This window comes from Bos taurus, chromosome 9 (assembly GCF_002263795.3).
Source record: "Bos taurus isolate L1 Dominette 01449 registration number 42190680 breed Hereford chromosome 9, ARS-UCD2.0, whole genome shotgun sequence".
In the NCBI taxonomy this organism is placed as follows: domain Eukaryota; kingdom Metazoa; phylum Chordata; class Mammalia; order Artiodactyla; family Bovidae; genus Bos; species Bos taurus.
This window is the reverse complement of record NC_037336.1, coordinates 52,479,255-52,498,110: the sequence shown is the minus strand read 5'-3', so window position 1 is coordinate 52,498,110 and position 18,856 is coordinate 52,479,255. Positions and strand designations below refer to the sequence as shown.

Here is an 18,856-nt window from a genome sequence, read left to right as displayed (position 1 = left end):
ATGTGTGTGTGTGTTCAGTCGTGTCAAACTCTTTGTGACCCTATGTACTGTGGCCCACCAGGCTCCTCTGTCCATGAGATTTCCCAGGCAAGGATACTGGAGTGGGTTGCCATTTCCTCCTCCAGAGGATCTTCCAGACCCAAGGATTGAACCCATGTCTCCTGCGTCTCCTACATTGCAGGCAGATTCTTTACTACTGAGCCACTGCAGAAGCCCAATGTCAAATACAACAGAATAAAAATTCTGCAAAACCACTAAAAGAATAAACTCATTAAAACCATTACTCCATCAAGCATTACTGCTTAAGTGCTGTTACTGATAAGATAACCAGGTGAGCAGCAATCAAAATTCTATAGGTGTTTTTGTAATGTCAGTATTAGAAACCACCCAGAAATGTAACTTAAAACTGAATAGCAAAAAAAAAAAAACTGAACAGCATATTCACTCAATGGCAGTTTTTAAAAAAATACAAAACATACCTGAATAGATGAAAGAGAACTCTAGATGAATTCACTAATGCTGTTTCAGTAACCCACTCAATGCCAAATATTTCCACTGTATCCTCTTCAAAATTAGTTGGTAAAGGATCAAGATTCAAAATTACTCTGAAATAAAAATTCTGATTCAATTTCACAAAATGTATGCTATATCTCATACTATAGCAGGAGTTTCTGGCATTACATGAATCCGTATTACCCATGACATGTCAACAATAATGTTAAACGTCAGGTAATGCCTTGGTACCTTGTATCTCACTAATACTATAAATGAACTATATTAAGAATTCAACCCTGTATTATGATTTTTTAAAAGAAGAGGGTAACTAAAGAGCACTATAACTTGAGGGAAAAAGGTGGAACATACTTTCCATAGGGAACATACTTTCACCTGCATTCAACAGTGGTCTTCAGTTGTAGAGTTTCACCTTTTGAGGGGACATTTAATTTTTAAAACAGTGAAAGTTACTCTGAGCCATGTCTAAAGAAGGGCATAATCAAGTCGAATAACATCTTTTAAGGTCTGAAAGAAGGTACAATTGTAAAAATCAACAAAAATGGTTTCTGTTCTGAATAAAACTGCCTCAGCAGGTATTTCCAAAATATTTCAATAACAGGAGTTTTACTTAAATATGAATATATAACTGTTCAAGACAAGAGATTGGAAGGATAATATTTCTGTGAATTTACACAATCTAGAGCACTTACTCGAAAGTTAAAAAAAAAAGCTTAAAATAAAGACCTATAAGACTTCTGTACGTGTAAATATACAGAATTAGAAGACTCTGGAGCAACAAAAAAACTGTGCCACTTCAAAAAGCCCAGATAGTTTATAATTCACTTTAAGTAAAAGGTAAAACTAGTGTCCGGCTCCCTACTCCAAAGCTGAGGCAGCGGTGAGGTAAGAGAACAGCAGGTAGCAAGGAAATTATCCTTCCAAAAATCTTTCAGGTATGTGTATGCTCTAACAAGAAACCAACAGAACTATTAGCCGTATGGTATTTCGAGCCGATTTACAAAAACAGTGCCCGATGAACATTAAAGTTTAACTGACTGAAGTCTTAATTAAATAACATACCTAAACAGACTCCTAAACTCTGAATAGGGAAAAACAGTTTCCGATTTTTTTTAACCTACCGCTTAAGAGCTCCACTGGAAAGGTAGGACTCTCCAGAAAAATGTTTTCCTCCTCCTCTGTTGTCAAAATCACAAGAAAAGCAAGGGGGATTGCACCATTCTGTCTGTAGTTCCAGTTCCAAGCTGTCGGTCAGAAACGTGGACGCAGGGGGACAGTTATCCATTGTTCACCATTTCCTGAAATTTTTGGAGTTCATTAATGACTATCAGTAAGGGCTCCAAAGAAGTTGTGATGTGATTCCTGGAGGTGGGGAGGGCCGAGAAATTTGGGGTGACCTCAAAAAAGTTCCCCAAACGTCCCCCTCCCCAGCACACAGGAAAAAAACGAGAAGCGAAATAAATCCTCAATAAATATACACCCCCCCCCCCAACCCGCCCCTGCCCACCGACTCCCCTAGATCAAGGCTGTCAGATTTTAGACTGTGCCCCGGACTGGCTGTGGCAGTAACTTAAAAATCCCATCTACGTCAGACCCGTCAGTACAGGGTGAATTGGGGGAGAAAAAAAATGTTGGCAGGACAGATTCAGCCTCAAGCCCAGAGCTCGACTAGACCTGCGACCTCCGCTAAGTTACTACACCGCACTGAGCCAGGTTCCCCGCAGTGCCGGAACTGCAAGCTCCCCGGCCGACGCCAGGCGTGGATCCAGAGGGCCCAGAGCAAATCTCCGGTCTCCCGACCTGGGCAAGTCCCGCCAGGTCCGCACAAAGCAGCGATCTGCGTGGGCCGACCACAGGGCGAGGGGATCCGGTGTCCTGCACACCCCGGCGCCCTTGGTTTGGTGCACGTCGTACCTACTCACTCTAAGATCCGTACCTACTCACCCGGAGATCCGCCCCGGCGGTCCCGGCCAGAGCCAGCGAGTCCGTGGGGGTCTAGATCACAGACAGACGAAATTCCCGCCAAGACGCCTGCGTTCAATGAGGGCGGGGCCACGGAGAAGCCCGCCCCCCGAGGTGCGCTCGCGAGATCTCTGAGGGACCCGTCGGAACTCCTCAAGTTCTCGCGAGAATCTTCCAGTCCAGGACTCCGTAAGGCTATTTGCATTTTTACTTCTTATTTTTTTTTTCCCTCCCTTTGGTAGTTTTAATTGGTACTTTGGGCCGGAACGCGGAACCTCACTTGAGAAGGAAACGGGCTGAGGTGAACGAGGTTTAGGGACCGCGGGGTTTGTAGTCTGGCCGAACTTAAGAAAAGAGCTCCACTGGAGCCAATCGCAAGCGGGTGTCTGAGGGCCGCGCCTGAGCCTCTAGTTGCTGGGCTAGTCCCAGCAGCTGCTTTGTCGAGGTCGTAGATGCCTTTGTTCATGGATGTGGACAAGGCAGGTGCAAAAATGAGGTTATTCCAGTGGGTGGAAACACTGAGTAGGTCACATGGAACTTGATTTCGGTATAAAAACTGTTGTGCGCCTCCCCGCCCCGCCCCCCCCCCCCAACAACATTATCTGGACAGGTTTAAGACACTTAACCTTGGACACTTTTGTAAAGACTTTTCAGTCTAAATCAGAGATAACACCGTTCAGCCGTCTTCAGTTTCAACAAAACATGGGAATTTCTCATTTAAATGTCCTGCTGTAATTTGAGTATTCTCCATTGCCCTTTCATCCAAATATAGTTTGTCCTGGGTGTAATAGCGAAATAGACCCCTTTTTCTTTTTTCAAGTGTCTGTTGTTGAGTAGTCAACTTGGTTAAACAAGTGAGTGGAGTGTAAAGAATTAATAAATTTTCTGAAATAATTTAAGCTACTACTTTCATAGGTGGTGTATCATTATGAACCCCCAGCAAATAACTGATGGCATGCTCAAGAGACGTAGTTGTAAGGTGCTTAATGAAAGGGCACTTTACAAAGAGGTGGGTGGTATTACCAGGAAACAAAAGTGATGGTGAAGCTCCCAGAACTGATCAGAGACATGATTACTTTTAGACTTAAGGGGTAAGGGAAAAGAGATTGCCAGGTCCCAGGGAGACTTAACTGCTGTTGGAGATGCCACCCACCTGATAGGCACCTTTGCTACCTTAATGAAGGAGTATAGCCAATGTCAGCCTGAACCCAACAGGAAGGAGCTAAAGGATTAGGTCCAGGCAGACCTCATTTTTGTTGTGGTTTGTTTTCTTGTGCCTCCTAGATAACTGTGTTTCTACAAAGTGAAGGTTTGTGAGAACCCTGCATTTAACAAGTCCATTAGTACCATTTTTCCAATAGCATTTGCTCGCTTCATGTCTTGTGTCACATTTTGGTAATTATCACAATATTTAAAACTTTTTAATTAGTAGATTTATTACGGTGATCTGTGAGCGTTGATGATACTATTATGATTCCTTTGGGGTGCCACAAACCAGGCCCATGTAAGACAGCAAACTTATTCAATTGTTGCAGTGACAACATAGGATTTAGACTAGTACATAAACTTAGCTGCAAAAGCATCAACAGGGTTTGAGAGGATTGACTTCAGTTTTGAAAGGCATTCTACTGTGGATAAAATGCTATCAAACATCATTCTGTGCTGCAGAGAAATCATTCATGAGTCATCAGCATGCCAAACTTCAGTTTTGTCTTATTTTAAGAAATTGCCACAGCTACCCCAACCTTCAGAAACCACTGCCCTGATCAGTCAGCAGCCATCAACACTGAGGCAAGACTCTCCATCAACAAAAAGATTATGACTTGCTGAAGGCCCAAATGATGGTTAGCACTTTTTTAGTAATAAAGTATCTTTTAATTAAATTATAGACCTTATTGTTTAAAGACATTATGCTATCGCACATTTGATAGACTACAGTATAGTGTAAACACAAATTTTATATGCACTGGGAAACCAATTTGTGTGACTCACTTTATTGTGGTGGTCTAGAACCAAACCCACAATATTGCCAGGGTACACCTACACTGAAATCTCTTTCCCTCCCCAATGTAATAGCCAAGCAGTGTCCCCCATCATTGGTGGCCAAACCCAACTTAAAAGCAGAGGGCAAGGATGTAACTTATAAAGTTCAGGCTCATGGAGTAGAGTCCAGGCTGAAGAAAAATAGAGTGAATCTGACAGAAATGGAGTTAATTTCATCAAGATGATAAAATATTCAGTGTATATATATCAAATAATAGAGCTTCAATATATATAAAGAGAAAAATATTATCATTTATGGAAGAAATAGGATTCCCTGGTGGCTCAGCCTGTAAAGAATCTGTGTGCTGTACAGGAGACCTAACTTCAATCCCTGGGTTGGGAAGATCCCTTGGAGAAGGAAATGGCAACCCACTCCAGTATTCTTGCCTGGAGAACTCCATAGACAGAGGAGTCTGGTGAGCTATAGTCCATGAAGTTGTAAAGAGTTGGACATGACTGGGCAACTGACCAACAACAATATAAGACACCAAAGGCTTCCCTGGTGGTTCACTGGGTAAAGAATCCTACTGCTAACGCAGGCAACACAGGTTCAATCCCTGGGTCGGGAAAATCTGGAGGAGGGCATGGCAACCCACTCCAGTATTCATGCCTGGAGAATCCCGTGAACAGAGGCGCCTGGCAGGCTATAGTCCACAGGGTCCCAAAAAGTTGGACATGACTGAAGCGATGTGGCATGCACGCACTTTTCCACAAGTTCTGTGTACATCATGTTCTCTCTGCCCCCAATGTGCTTCCTTCCCCTTCATAGTACTATTGCATATCCTTCAGATCTCTTCTCATATATCTAACCCTCAGAGAAGTCTTCCATGATCTCTGTAAATTATACCAACTCCTTCTATTATAGGTATCCATGGAGCTCACTTTGGAAGGACTCACCACAGGTGCAACTTTATAGCAACATATGTAATTGGTAATATTTATATCCTACACTACTTACCTGATGGCTCAGACGGTAAAGAATCTGCCTGCATTGTGGGAGACCCAGGTTCGATCCCTGGGTCAGGAAGATACCATGTAGAAGAAAATGGCAGCCCACTCCAGTATTCTTACCTGGGAAATCCTATGGACAGAGGAGCCTGGTAGGCTACAGACCATGGGGTCACAAAGACTTGGACACAACTGAGTGACTAAAACATACTACAATGTAAGCCTCAAGAGAAGAGGAACCATGTCTGCTTTTACATAACATTATACCTTCAAAAATGCATCTTGAGGATGTTCAATAAGTCAATATTAAAGAGTGAATGGATATTAAAGGACTGAATGGATATTAAGTTAATGACGGTATTGTTGAATTGGGTTTTAGGTATGGTAGAAAGGCTCAAGATGATTCTATAAGTAGGTCTGATTTCAAAGCCTGTCTCATTTTCCATTTGTACCTCATAAGCTTGTTGTGGTAATTACATTAAAAATGTAAGTAGAGCTTCCGACATAGTACAATATGAGCAGTCTGGCCTCCTTTCACGTCCACCTGCGACCTTAGGGCTGGTATAAGGCAGAAGGTCCCTGGTGGCTCAGAAGATGAAGAATCTGCCTGCAATGCAGGAGACTGGGGTTGGGAAGATCCCTTGGAGAAGGGAATGGCTTCCCATTCTAGTATTCTCGCCTGGAGAATTCCATGGACTTGGGGTCCACGGGTTTTAAAAAGTCAGACATGACTGAGCGACTAACACTAGACTCCTAGTATTGAAGTATGTGGTAATCAGAAGATTGTAAACCCTATGTAAAGACATATAAACACACTAGGAAAACATTACACGAATCAAGAAAAACACATTTCTAGGCCAAGTTGGCGTTCTGGCTGCCAGTTTGCAATCCCTGAATTCTAGTCTGTATCAGAGTATCATTATGAGAATGAAGATGGATTGGAAAACACTTATTTTAAACTGTTTTGTGCCCTTTACTTGGGGCTTCTCAGGTGGCTCAGTGGTAATCTGCCTGCCAATACAGGAGCCGCAGGAGATGTGGGTTCAATCCCGAGGTCAGGAAAATCCCCTGAAGGTGGAAAAGGCAACCCACTCTGGTATTCTTGCTAGAATAACCCCATGGAGAGAGAAACCTGGCAGGCCATGGGGTCCATGGGGTCACAAACAGTTGGACATAACTATGCATGCACGCATGCATGCCCTTTACTTCCTACTTCTTAACATATGTATTAATATATAGTTCTATTTAGAGTTAGAAAGTGGAAAGGGAATCAGATCAGATCAGATCAGATCAGTCGCTCAGTCGTGTCCGACTCTTTGCGACCCTGTGAATCACAGCACACCAGGCCTCCCTGTTCATCACCAACTCCCGGAGTTCACTCAGACTCACATCCATCGAGTCACTGATGCCATCCAGACATCTCATCCTCTGTCATCCCCTTCTCCTCTTGCCCCCAATCCCTCCCAGCATCAGAGGCTTTTCCAATGAGTCAACTCTTCACATGAGGTGGCCAAAGTACTGGAGTTTCAGCTTGAGCATCATTCCTTCCAAAGAAATCCCAGGGCTGATCTTCTTCAGAATGGACTGGTTGGATTTCCTTGCAGTCCAAGGAACAGTTCAAAAGCATCAATTCTACGGCGCTCAGCCTTCTTCACAGTCCAACACTCACATCCATACATGACCACAGGAAAAACCACAGCCTTGACTAGACGAACCTTTGTTGGCAAAGTAATGTCTCTGCTTTTGAATATGCTATCTAGGTTGGTCATAACTTTCCTTCCAAGGAGTAAGCGTCTTTTTAATTTCATGGCTGCAGTCACCATCTGTAGTGATTTTGGAGCCCAGAAAAATAAAGTCTGACACTGTTTCCATTGTTTCCTCATCTATTTCCCATGAAGTGATGGGACTGGATGCCATGATCTTCGTTTTCTGAATGTTGAGCTTTAAGCCAACTTTTTCACTCTCCACTTTCACTTTCATCAAGAGGCTTTTTAGTTCCTCTTCACTTTCCTTAATTTATAATCACTCTAAGAGAACAGGAAATGAAAGAGGAGTGATTCTCCAAAGCAAAAGCAGAATATTGTTACCAAAAGAAGGAAGATGAAATACTGTACAGGCAAAGCAACAGATGCCCAACACTCCTTTCCTCTTCTCTACCTAGTGGGATTATCTTCTTATATGACACTTCTTATATATCACTTCTGTGCTACCTACCATGGTAGGTCACATCCTACCATAACATCTTCCTGTCCAGGAAAAATAAATTATTCTTTTTACATTTGTGTAAGTAATATGTACTATATTATTACCTTTACTGTGCTACAGCAAAAGAGCTGTGATGTATCTGCCTGTCTCTGAGAGATAGCTTCCTCCAGAGAGAAAAATTTCCACCCACAGACACTGTACTGCTTCCTGCTCTGCCTCTTTTCCTCAGTTACCCAGTTACTCTTTTCCTGATGCCTACCCAAGTTACATATCCTTAGTCCTGTTTCTAGCTAAGACTTTGGTAATTTTTTTGCCTGGCTTAGGATATCGTCTTATGGTCTGCCTTACAAAGTCCTCAACTCTGGCCTTCTGGTACTCTGCTTCTCTGTTCAAAGACAACATCGAAGGTTCTATTCTTTCCTAAACATCCCTGAGTTAGATTTTCAGGTCATACAAGTAGAATACATAACCTTTATACATAGCATATATATGCAGGATAATATATTTCATATACACAGAGTAATTGTGCCATATCTGTCTCCTCACTAGGCAATAAGCTTGAGATTTGTCCGTTAACATGTCCTCAGCATCTGGGATAGTACCTTAGTAGGCCCTTTAAAAGACTTTTGAATAAATGAATGAAATGTTGCCTCTTGTCTTTAACTATCAATATTTATATTGGTGGGGGGGTCTTTTTGAAAGTTGTTATACTTTCTTAGTTTTGCAGTTTCAGCTGAGACATCACCCTGAGAAAATTAACTATAACCCAATATTCTATCTGAGGTAATAGATCATTATTGCAAAATAGGTAGCCAAAATTTGGTTTTATCATCATTAACTGATCATCCACCTTTATATATATATATATATATATATATATATATATATATATATAATAATTCACTAGGGGGGCTAGACTTTAAAGAGTGAGGATTTCTTTAGAGACTAAGCATAGACATGTTTCCCCTCTCTTTCTTCAGGTCAAGGGAGGAGAACTTCAGGAACCACTTAAATGGGCTGAAGTGTATGCGCTGGTGTTTGGGGGCACACAGGTCTCTGTCTCAGTGCTGACAAAGCAGAAGATTGGCATGACTCTTGGCGGCAGAGTCAGGAGACAGTGCTGTGGAGGGAATGAGCTGTAATGCCTCTGGGGTAAATACATGGTATGTGGCTCCTGCAGGAGCAAGACCTGAGGCATCTCGGGAGGAAGTTTGTGAAGAAGACTGCCTGGAGGGCTCGGGTGACACCAGCAGAAAGAGGCAAGATTCTTTACCCATATAGGTTGTTACAGAATATTGAAGGGAGTTCCCTGTGCTATACAGTAGGTCTTTGTTGATTACCTGTTACATATAGTAGTGTGTATATGGATATATGTATATGTATAATTGAATCACTTTGCTATATACCTGAAATGAACACAACACTATAAGTCAACTATACTCCAATATAAAATTTTAAAAAAATTAAAAAGAGGCTGGAGGGGCACGGGCAGTCAGGCTCTGGGGGGCAGCCATGCACACTTGTCAAGGGGAGGTGCAAATCTCTTGGTTATTTAAAATCTGTCAGTGGCCTCCTGTTGTTCTTAGAGTGAAACCTAACTCCTAACATTTGTGATCTGACCCCTTCCTATGTCTACCCTCCACCTCTTTCACAAATCATCAGCCATGCTGGCCTTCTCCCAGTTCCTCTTACACACTATATTCGTTCTCAAAATGTTGTGCCTTATGCCAGAATTGACTTTTTTTTTCCTCTTGCTTTTTCTAGGCTTCGTTCCTGTTTGTCCTTGAGATCTTAGCTAAAATCTCTCTCTCTTATAGAGGTTTCTGTTGAACTCTGAATTTAACATAAATTTCTGTAATACTTTGAGTTGGGCAAAGCTGCAAATGGCATAAAACTCAAATTAACTGTATCTTCCTGGTAGCTCAGCTGGTAAAGAATGTGCTTGTAATGCAGGAGACCCCAGGTCGATTTGGGATCAGGAAGATCCCCTGGAAAAGGGATAGGCTACCCACTTTAGTATTCATGGGCTTCCCTAGTGGCTCAGACAGTAAAGAATCTACCTGGTATGTGGGACACCTAGGTTCAATCCCTGGGTTGGGAAGATCCCCTGGAGGAGGGCATGGCAACGCACTCCAATATTCTTACCTGGAGAATCCCCATGGACAGAGGAGCCTGGCAGGCTACAGTCTACGGGGTCACAAAGACTCAGATACAACTGAGCAACTAAGCACGGCACAATAAACAAAAGCATCTTCTTTTCCCACGAATGTCATGAAATCAGTCTAGACCTGGTGCTTTTGTATAGTTTCAGGATTCCAGGATTCTTATATCTTGTGTCTACACAATGTGTGGGGTTCAATTTTAAGTTCATTTCATGGTCTATAAGGGCTCCTCCTGTTGTAGACAGCACATGTACTTTGCATCTGGCAAAAAGGGGAAAGGGGAAGGGCATGTATCCTTTTAAGCTCAGTTCTAAAAGTTGCTCATACTAAATTCACTTACACATACTACATCATAGAGCTTATTTTGGAAACAATAATACACACCCCCAGATGTACCTAGGCATTTCATCCAGTTTCTGACCCAATTCAGTACTTCCTTATTCTTCATTTAGCTCTGTCATGTCGAGCTGAAAGTTAGGCAAACTGGGAAATAACAATCTTTATCCTGTCAAGCTAAAATTAGGGAACAGATTAAATATAATGAACAAGTAGAAGTTGCCCTCACAAACACCCATCAGTTTTATTATCTTACAACACTAAGTTACAGAGGCTAAACTCTTCTCCTTCATAGAAACTTTTTTTGATCACTCAATCTAAAGTAAATTTTTATATTTTGGGTAATAGAAAATTCATCTCGAAAATGATCTCCCGGGAAAAAGGTTTTATTATCTTTCACATTAAAGTCATACAGTCATTCTAGGGTTGGCATGGTGCTCTGTGGTATTCAGAAAGGCAATGAGTTAAAATTTATGTAATTCCATTATATTAGTCAGCAAACTATAACCCACGGGTCAAATTTGGCTTGCCACCTGTTTGGAAGAAAAATGTTATTGGAACTCAGACTCACACATTAATTGATGTATTAATTTGTGATTACTTTCTCACTACAGCTGTGAAGTTAAGGGTTGCAAATAAGAATATACAGTCCACAAAGGCTAAACTATTTACTGTCTGGCTTTTTATAGAACAGAATTGCCACCACCTGAATTACATTAATAAATTTGTTGAATAACATCTATGTAGAGTCGTGGTGGCCACAGGACTGGAAAAGGTCAGTTTTCATTCCAATCACAAAGAAAGGCAATGCCAAAGAATGCTCAAACTACCACACAATTGAACTCATCTCACACGTTAGTAAAGTGATGCTTAAAATTCTCCAAGCCAGGCTTCACCAATACTTGAAGCGTGAACTTTGAGATGTTCAAGCTGGATTTAGAAAAGGCAGAGGAACCAGATATCAAATTGCCAACATCCTCTGGATCATCGAAAAAGCAAGAGAGTTCCAGAAAAACATCTATTTCTGCTTTATTGACTATGCCAAAGCCTTTGACTGTGTGGATCACAATAAACTGTGGGAAATTCTGAAAGAGATGGGAATACCAGACCACCTGACCTGCCTTTTGAGAAACCTATACGCAGGTCAGGAAGCAACAGTTAGAACTGGACATGGAACAACAGACTGGTTCCAAACAGGAAAAGGAGTACATCAAGGCTGTATATTATCACCATGCTTATTTAACTTATATGCAGAGTACATCATGAGAAACTCTGGGCTGGAGAAAGCACAAGCTGGAATCAAGATTGCCGGGAGAAATATCAATAACCTCAGATATGCAGATGACACCACCCTTATGGCAGAAAGGGAAGAAGAACTAAAGAGCCTCTTGATAAAAGTGAAAGAGAAGAGTGAAAAAGTTGGCTTAAAGCTCAACATTCAGGATGGGGAACGCGGGTATACCTGTGGCGGATTCATTTCGATATTTGGCAAAACTAATACAATATTGTAAAGTTTAAAAATAAAATAAAATGTTTTAAAAAAAGGAAAAAATAAATAAAATATTAAATAAACATTAAATTAAAAAAAAAAGCTCAACATTCGGAAAACGAAGATCATGGTATCCGGTCCCATCACTTCATGGGAAATAGATGGGGAAACAGTGGAAACAGTGTCAGATGTTATTTTTCTGGGCTCCAAAATCACTGCAGATGGTGATTGCAGCCATGAAATTAAAAGACGCTGACTCCTTGGAAGGAAAGTTATGACCAACCTAGATAGCATATTAACTAGCAGGGACATTACTTTGTCAACAAAGGTCTGTTTAGTCAAGGCTATGGTTTTTCCAGTGATCATGTATGGATGTGAGAGTTGGACTGTGAAGAAAGCTGAGCACCGAAGAATTGATGCTTTTGAACTGTGGTGTTGGAGAAGACTCTTCAGAGTCCCTTGGACGGCAAGGAGATCCAACTGATCCATCCTAAAGGAGATCAGTCCTGGGTGTTCATTGGAAGGACTGATGTTGAAGCTGAAACTCCAATACTTTGCCACCTGATGTGAAGAGCTGGCTCATTTGAAAAGACCCTGATGCTGGGGAAGATTGAGGGCAGGAGGAGAAGGGGACAACAGAGGATAAGATTGTTGGATGGCATCACCGACTCAATGGACATGGGTTTGTGTGGACTCTGGGAGTTGGTGATGGACAGGGAGGCCTGGCGTGCTGTGGTTCATGGGGTTGCAGAAAGTCAGACCCGACTGAGCGACTGGACTGAACTGAACTGAAGAGTCATAAATTTCCTTGGAGCTTTAAGATTATCCCTCTGAAACCCAGCAGATAAGTAATTATGTTCCTACAACATACTTTCCCTCTGCTTAGTATCTTCTTTAATTTTCATTTTTCTATGGGAGGTGTGTAAGTTGAAGACCTTTTTAATTTTTCACTTGGAATTATTTTTTGGTTAATCCTTGTGATGCCACCAGAGTTGGGGCAATCTTAGAAGTCACTTTATGGGACTTGGTGTACCACCAAGATTCCCCTTCCAGCTGCTGAAATGCTCGTTAGCCCTTGCTTGTCAGCCGTTTTCAGAATTGCCTTCAGTAAAGAGAGCTTGCTTGCCCAAATTGCGGCATCTGGAATCTGATAACAATGGCATGAAGGTATAAGTGCTTAGCCCTTCTTCTCCCTACCCTACGTTGGGATAACTCTGAAGGGCGATCTCAACTTCAGAGCTCCCATCAGTTAGCTGAGGCCTCATTGAGATTACTTTGCAGTCATTATCTCCCTCTGTCCATTCCTACTTTCCTTCCCTTTTCTTGTGCAGATGGTTGTTTCCAAGAGTATTCCTTAATAAACTTCTTTCCTCTTAAGCTCTGCCTCAGAGTCTTCCCACCAACAAAAAGCACCTAACCTAATTTCCTGATTCTAGGAAGCCGAATCTTACAGATTTCACAAGGCACAGGTTTGGAAAGGGGAAGTGCCAGAACTTTGGGCTCCAAAGGTCAGTTCCCTTTCAACAATAATATGATAAGTTAATTTTAAGGGAGCTCTCATTGCTATCTAATATCTTGGGCTTCTGTAAGAAGCAAAGACTGAAGTACTGTAGCCTCCTCTTGATATTTTGAAATTCTAATGTCAAGAGTCTTTATCAATTCAGCTTCACTGGAATTTGTTCACCATGTTATAGGATAAACTGAAGTGGAGATCATTGTTTGAAGGACACTTCATAGATCAGCATACCTAAGGTCTGAATCCCACAGTCTGTATTTTCTACTTGTACGATTTTGGACAAATTTCTTAAACTTAAGTGTCAGATTTATTACCTAAGAATTGGAGGATAGTATCCATTAGAGGCAGGGGGGACCCTCTTCTATTCCATTACTTTAGTTTATCCAACATGTAACACCCACCCTATTTCATTTCATTCTACTCCAAAAGGAATTACAAACATTCTAAGACATTTCTATCACTATGGTAGTTAAAAAATCATGAGAAGTCACGGTTCCTGCCCTGAGGAATCCTCTAATTTTATTACACAGACAAAATTTAAAATATAAAATGATTAGAGAAATATATAAGTTAGAAACCAAGTTCAAATGGTATAGAATGGGCAATGTGTTAAGAAAATGAAGGCCAAGATAGATTTAGTGAAAGTCACTCAGTTGTGTCTGACTTTTTGTGACCCCATGGACTATACAATCCATGGAATGTTGCAGGCCAGAATACTGGAATGGGTAGCCTTTCCCTTCTCCAGGGGATCTTCCCAACCCAGGGATCAAACCCAAGTTCCCTCATTGCAGGTGGATTCTTTACCAGCTGGGCCACAAAGGAAGCCCTAGAATAGTGGAGTGGGTAGCCTATTCCTTCTCCAGTGGATCTTCCCGACCCAGGAATCAAACTGGGGTCTCCTGCATTGCAGACAGATTCCTCACCAACTGAGCTCTCAGGGAAACCCTGATAGATATAGTTAAATATAGATTTAACATATCCAAAATTTTCATGATATCAGTTTATAATTGTTCTCCAAAGTATCTATAGGTTAAAAAAAGTTGAATTATCGTTTTTCAAATTGAAAGAATGGAAGGAACTTTTCCTTTCCATTCTCTCCAGTTGAAAGTATTAATGTAAGAAAAGTCACAAGTGAAACAGTAAAAAATTTTAACTTAAACTTTCATATAGTAAAATTAACTCTTTGTTGTCCAATTCTATGACTTTTGAAAAATTCCTAGTGTTGTATAATCACCATCAAAACTTTATTCAGTTCAGTCACTCAGTCGTGTCCGACTCTTTGCGACCCCATGAATCGCAGCACACCAGGCCTCCCTGTCCATCACCAACCCCCGGAGTTCACTCAAACTCATGTCCATTGAGTCAGTGATGCCATCCAGCCATCTCATCCTCTGTTGTCCCCTTCTCCTCCTGCTCCCAATCCCCCCCAGCATCAGAGTCTTTTCCAATGAGTCAACTCTTCGCATGAAGTGGCCAAAGTATTGGAGTTTCAGCTTCAGCATCAGTCCTTCCAGTGAAAACCCAGGACTGATCTTTAGCATGGACCGGTTGGATCTCCTTGCAGTCTAAGGGACTCTCAAGAGTCTTCTCCAACACCATAGTTCAAAAGCATCAGTTCTTCAGTGCTCAGCTTTCTTCACAGTCCAACTCTCACATCCATACATGACCACTGGAAAAACCATAGCCTTGGCTAGACGGACCTTTGTTGGCAAAGTAATGTCTCTGCTTTTTAATATGCTATTATAAAGGCATGGTTGATCATGTGACCAACCATATGACAGGTTGGTCATAACTTTTCTTCCAAGGAGTAAGCGTCTTTTAACTTCATGGCTGCAGTCACCATCTGCAGTGATTTTGGAGCCCAAAAAATAATGTCTGACACTGTTTCCACTGTTTCCCCATCTATTTCCCATGAAAACTTTATTACTCCCCCTGAAATTTTCTCATGCAAACACTGCAGTCAGACCTTCTCTCCTCCTTCCTCAACTCTTGACAACCACTAATTGATTCTCTGTCCCTGTGTTTTTGCTGATCCAGAATATTATATAAATGTTCTTTAGTATCCAGCCTTTTAATATGGCTTCTTTTACTTGGCAAATGTAATTTGGGCTCATCCATGTTGTATGTATCAATATTTTGTTTCTTGGCAACCCACTCCAATATCCTTGTTGGAGAATCCCTTGGACAGTGGAGCCTAGCAGGCTATAGTCCATAGGATCACAAAGAGTCAGACATAACTGAAGAGACTTGGCATGCATGCCACTTTCTGAATATTATCAATATAACTGCTATGAACATTTGTATACAAGTTTTTTTACGTAGATGTATGCTTTAATTTCTCCTGAGTAAATATGGAGTAAAAATAGAATTTCTGGTCTTAAGGTAAATTTATGTATAACATTTTAAGAAATTGAAAAACAGTTTTCCAAAATGGCTGCAGTGTTTTATATTTTCATCATCAGTATATAAACGTTCCCTTTTCTCAGTATCCTAGTCAATACCTGTTATTGTCATCTGTATGACTTGGGGTAATTTTTCATGACAGTATTGGTGATTCATATATGTTCTTCAGTGAAAAGTTTTATCATGTACATAATTTGTAATTTTGTTTTCCCAATGTGTGGCTTTACTCTATTGTTTTTCTTTTTAAAATTTTATTACTTTCTGCTTTTACCTTGAGTGTTTATTTACTTCTCTTTGTTCTGGTTGTGATTTGCTGTTTATTTGTAGTTTCTCAAGATGGAAGCTTACTTATTGATTTCAGACTTTGTTCTTTTCTAATAAAAGCACTTAGTGCTATTAATTTCCCTCTAAGCAATTGCATTCCATATATTATGATACATGGTATTTTCATTTTCACTTAGTTAAAAATGTTTTCCAGTTTCTCTTGAGACTTTCTTTCTGACCTATTGGTTATTTAGTACTGTGTTGCATAATATCAAAACACTACAGGTGCTGCTAGTGGTAAAGAACCCGCCTGCCAATGCAGGAAACTTAAGAAATGTGGGTTCAGTCCTTGGGTTGAGAAGATACCCTGGGCTAGGAAATGGTAAGCCATTCCAGTATTCTTGCCTGGAGAATCCCATGGACAGAGAAACCTGGTCAGTCAGTTGAGTTCAGTTCATTCGCTCAGTTGTGTCCGACTCTTTGCAACCCCATGAATCGCAGCACGCCAGGCCTCCCTGTCCATCACCAACTCCCAGAGTTCACCCAAACTCATGTCCATCGAGTCAGTGATGCCATCCAGCCATCTCATCCTCTGTCATCCCCTTCTCCTTCCCCCAATCCGTCCCAGCATCAGAGTCTTTTCCAATGAGTCAACTCTTCGCATGAGGTGGCCAAAGTACTGGAGTTTCAGCTTTAGCATCGTTCCTTCCAAAGAAATCCCAGGGCTGATCTCCTTCAGAATGGACTGGATGAATTTCCTTGCAGTCCAAGGGACTCTCAAGAGTCTTCTCCAACACCACAGTTCAAAAGCATCAATTCTTCGGCGCTCAGCCTTCTTCACAGTCCAACTCTCACATCCATACATGACCACTGGAAAAACCATAGCCTTCATTAGACAGACCTTTGTTGGCAAAGTAATGTCTCTGCTTTTGAATATGCTATCTAGGTTGGTCATAACTTTCCTTCCAAGGAGTAAGCGTCTTTTAATTTCATGGCTGCAGTCACCATCTGCAGTGATTTTGGAGCCCCAAAAAACAAAGTCTGACACTGTTTCCATTGTTTCCCCATCTATTTCCCATGAAGTGATGGGACTGGATGCCATGATCTTCGTTTTCTGAATGTTGAGCTTTAAGCCAACTTTTTCACTCTCCACTTTCACTTTCATCAAGAGGGTTTTTAGTTGCTCTTCACTTCCTGCCCTAAGGGTGGTATCATCTGCATATCTGAGGTTATTGATATTTCTCCTGGCAATCTTGATTCCAGCTTGTGCTTCTTCCAGTCCAGCGTTTCTCATGATATACACATGGACATCACCAGATGGTCAACACTGAAATCAGATTGATTATGTTCTTGCAGCCAAAGGTGGAGAAGCTCTATACAGTCAACAAAAACAAGACCAGGAGCTGACTGTGGCTCAGATCATGAACTCCTTATTGCCAAATTCATACTTAAATTGAAGAAAGTAGGGAAAACCACTAGACCATTGGTATGAGCTAAATCAAATCCCTTATGATCATACAGTGGAAGCGAGAAATAGATTTAAAGGCCTAAATCCGATAGATGGAGTGCCTGATGAACTATGGAAGAGGTTTTTGACATTGTACAGGAGACAGGGATCAACACCATCCCCATGGAAAAGAAATGCAAAAAAGCAAAATGACTGTCTGAGGAGGCCTTACAAATAGCTGTGAAAAGAAGAGAAGTGAAAAGCAAAGGAGAAAAGGAAGGACATAAGCATCTGAATGCAGAGTTCCAAAGAATAGCAAGAAGAGATAAGAAAGCCTTCCTCAGCTATCAATGCAAAGAAATAGAGGAAAACAACAGAATGGAAAAGACTAGAGAAGAAACGGGATCACATAAGTGACTTAGCACACATATGCACACATATGCAACAAAGAGCCTGCCTGGTAGCTCAGCTGGTAAAAAATCTGCCTGCAATGCAGGAGACCCCAATTTCATTCCTGGATCAGGAAGATCCCCTGAAGAAGTGATAGGCTATCCATTCCAGTATTCTTGGGCTTCCTTGGTGGTTCAGGTGGTAAAGAATCCGCCTGCAATGTGGGAGACCTGGGTTCCATCCCTGGGTTGGGAAGATCCCTTGAAGGGGGACATGGCAACCCATTCCAATATTCTTGCCTGGGAAATCCCCATGGACAGAGGAGCCTTGTGGGCTATAGTCCATGGGGGTTGCAAAGAGCTGGACTTGACTCGGCACAGCACAGCACATGCAACAAAGTCTATTTTTTCTGATATTAATATGGCCACTCCAGCTTTCCTGTCACAAATACAATGATTTTTCTTTTAATATGTGTCATATTATTAGTGGATCTCTTGCAAAAAGTGGGTCAGTTTACAAAAAGCATATACTTGGATTTTGTTTTCCATTCAACCTGAGTCTATGTCTTACTTGGTGTGTTTAGATAATTTTCATTTAATGTGATACAGTCATATTTTTTAGTTACTTTTCTGTTTGTCCCTTCTGGGTTTTGTTGTTATTGTTCCCATGTTTATTTTTTCTTATAGTCTTTTAGATTATATTTTGAATATTATTTTAAATATATTTGGCTATATTTTAGTATTATAATTTATCTACTAGCTCTTTTACTATACCTCTTTGTAGCATACTTACAGTAATTTCTCTAGGGAATCACACTGTACATACTTAATCTTTAAGAATATCATTAGTAAGTAAGTAAGTGTTAGTCACCGAGTCGTGCCCGACTCTTTGCGACTCCAGTACTGTACTGCAGCCCACCAGGTTCTTCTGTGCACGAGATTTTCCAGGCAAGGATACTGGGGTGGGTTGCCATTTCCTTCTCCAGGAAAAATATCATTAGAGTTAATATTTATCACTTTACATAAAATGTAAAAATCTTACCACCATGTCATTGCTGTTCAGTCACTAAGTCATGTCTGACTCTTTGTGAGCCCATGACTGCAGCACACTAGGCTTCCCTGTCCTTCAATATCTTCCCTGTCCTTCAGTATCAGAGTTGGACACGACTGGGCGACTGA

General features: G+C 41.2%; 2 protein-coding genes and 1 long non-coding RNA gene across 6 annotated transcripts in view; 2 read left to right on the top strand and 1 right to left on the bottom strand.

Annotated features, from left to right (window-relative positions):
* MMS22L (MMS22 like, DNA repair protein) overlaps positions 1-2,537 on the bottom strand; it is a 127,330-nt gene extending 124,793 nt beyond the window's left edge. The window contains exons 1-3 of one of the 3 annotated variants that reach the window (XM_010808479.4): positions 2,450-2,537; positions 1,635-1,811; positions 480-605 (exon numbers count right to left, since the gene is read on the bottom strand). In XM_010808479.4, the coding sequence (XP_010806781.1) occupies positions 480-605; positions 1,635-1,798 (290 nt within the window). In that variant the 5' untranslated portion in view covers positions 1,799-1,811; positions 2,450-2,537. Of the gene's footprint in view, positions 1-479; positions 606-1,634; positions 1,812-2,449 lie in introns of those variants that run through there. The other 2 variants (XM_005210855.5, NM_001206012.3) reach the window with 2 other exon arrangements.
* Positions 2,142-18,856, top strand: part of LOC104969563 (uncharacterized) — a 32,909-nt gene continuing 16,194 nt past the window's right edge. The window contains exon 1 of the mRNA XM_024997176.1: positions 2,142-2,664. Within this exon, the coding sequence (XP_024852944.1) occupies positions 2,142-2,664 (523 nt within the window). The remainder of the gene's footprint in view (positions 2,665-18,856) is intronic.
* On the top strand, positions 2,671-5,976 carry LOC100848581 (uncharacterized). Of its 2 annotated transcripts, none has more exons than XR_003036387.2 (2): positions 2,671-2,776; positions 5,384-5,976. It is a non-coding gene; the product is annotated as an uncharacterized lncRNA (long non-coding RNA). The 2 variants fall into 2 exon arrangements; XR_003036388.1 differs by lacking the exon at positions 2,671-2,776 and adding an exon at positions 2,783-4,319.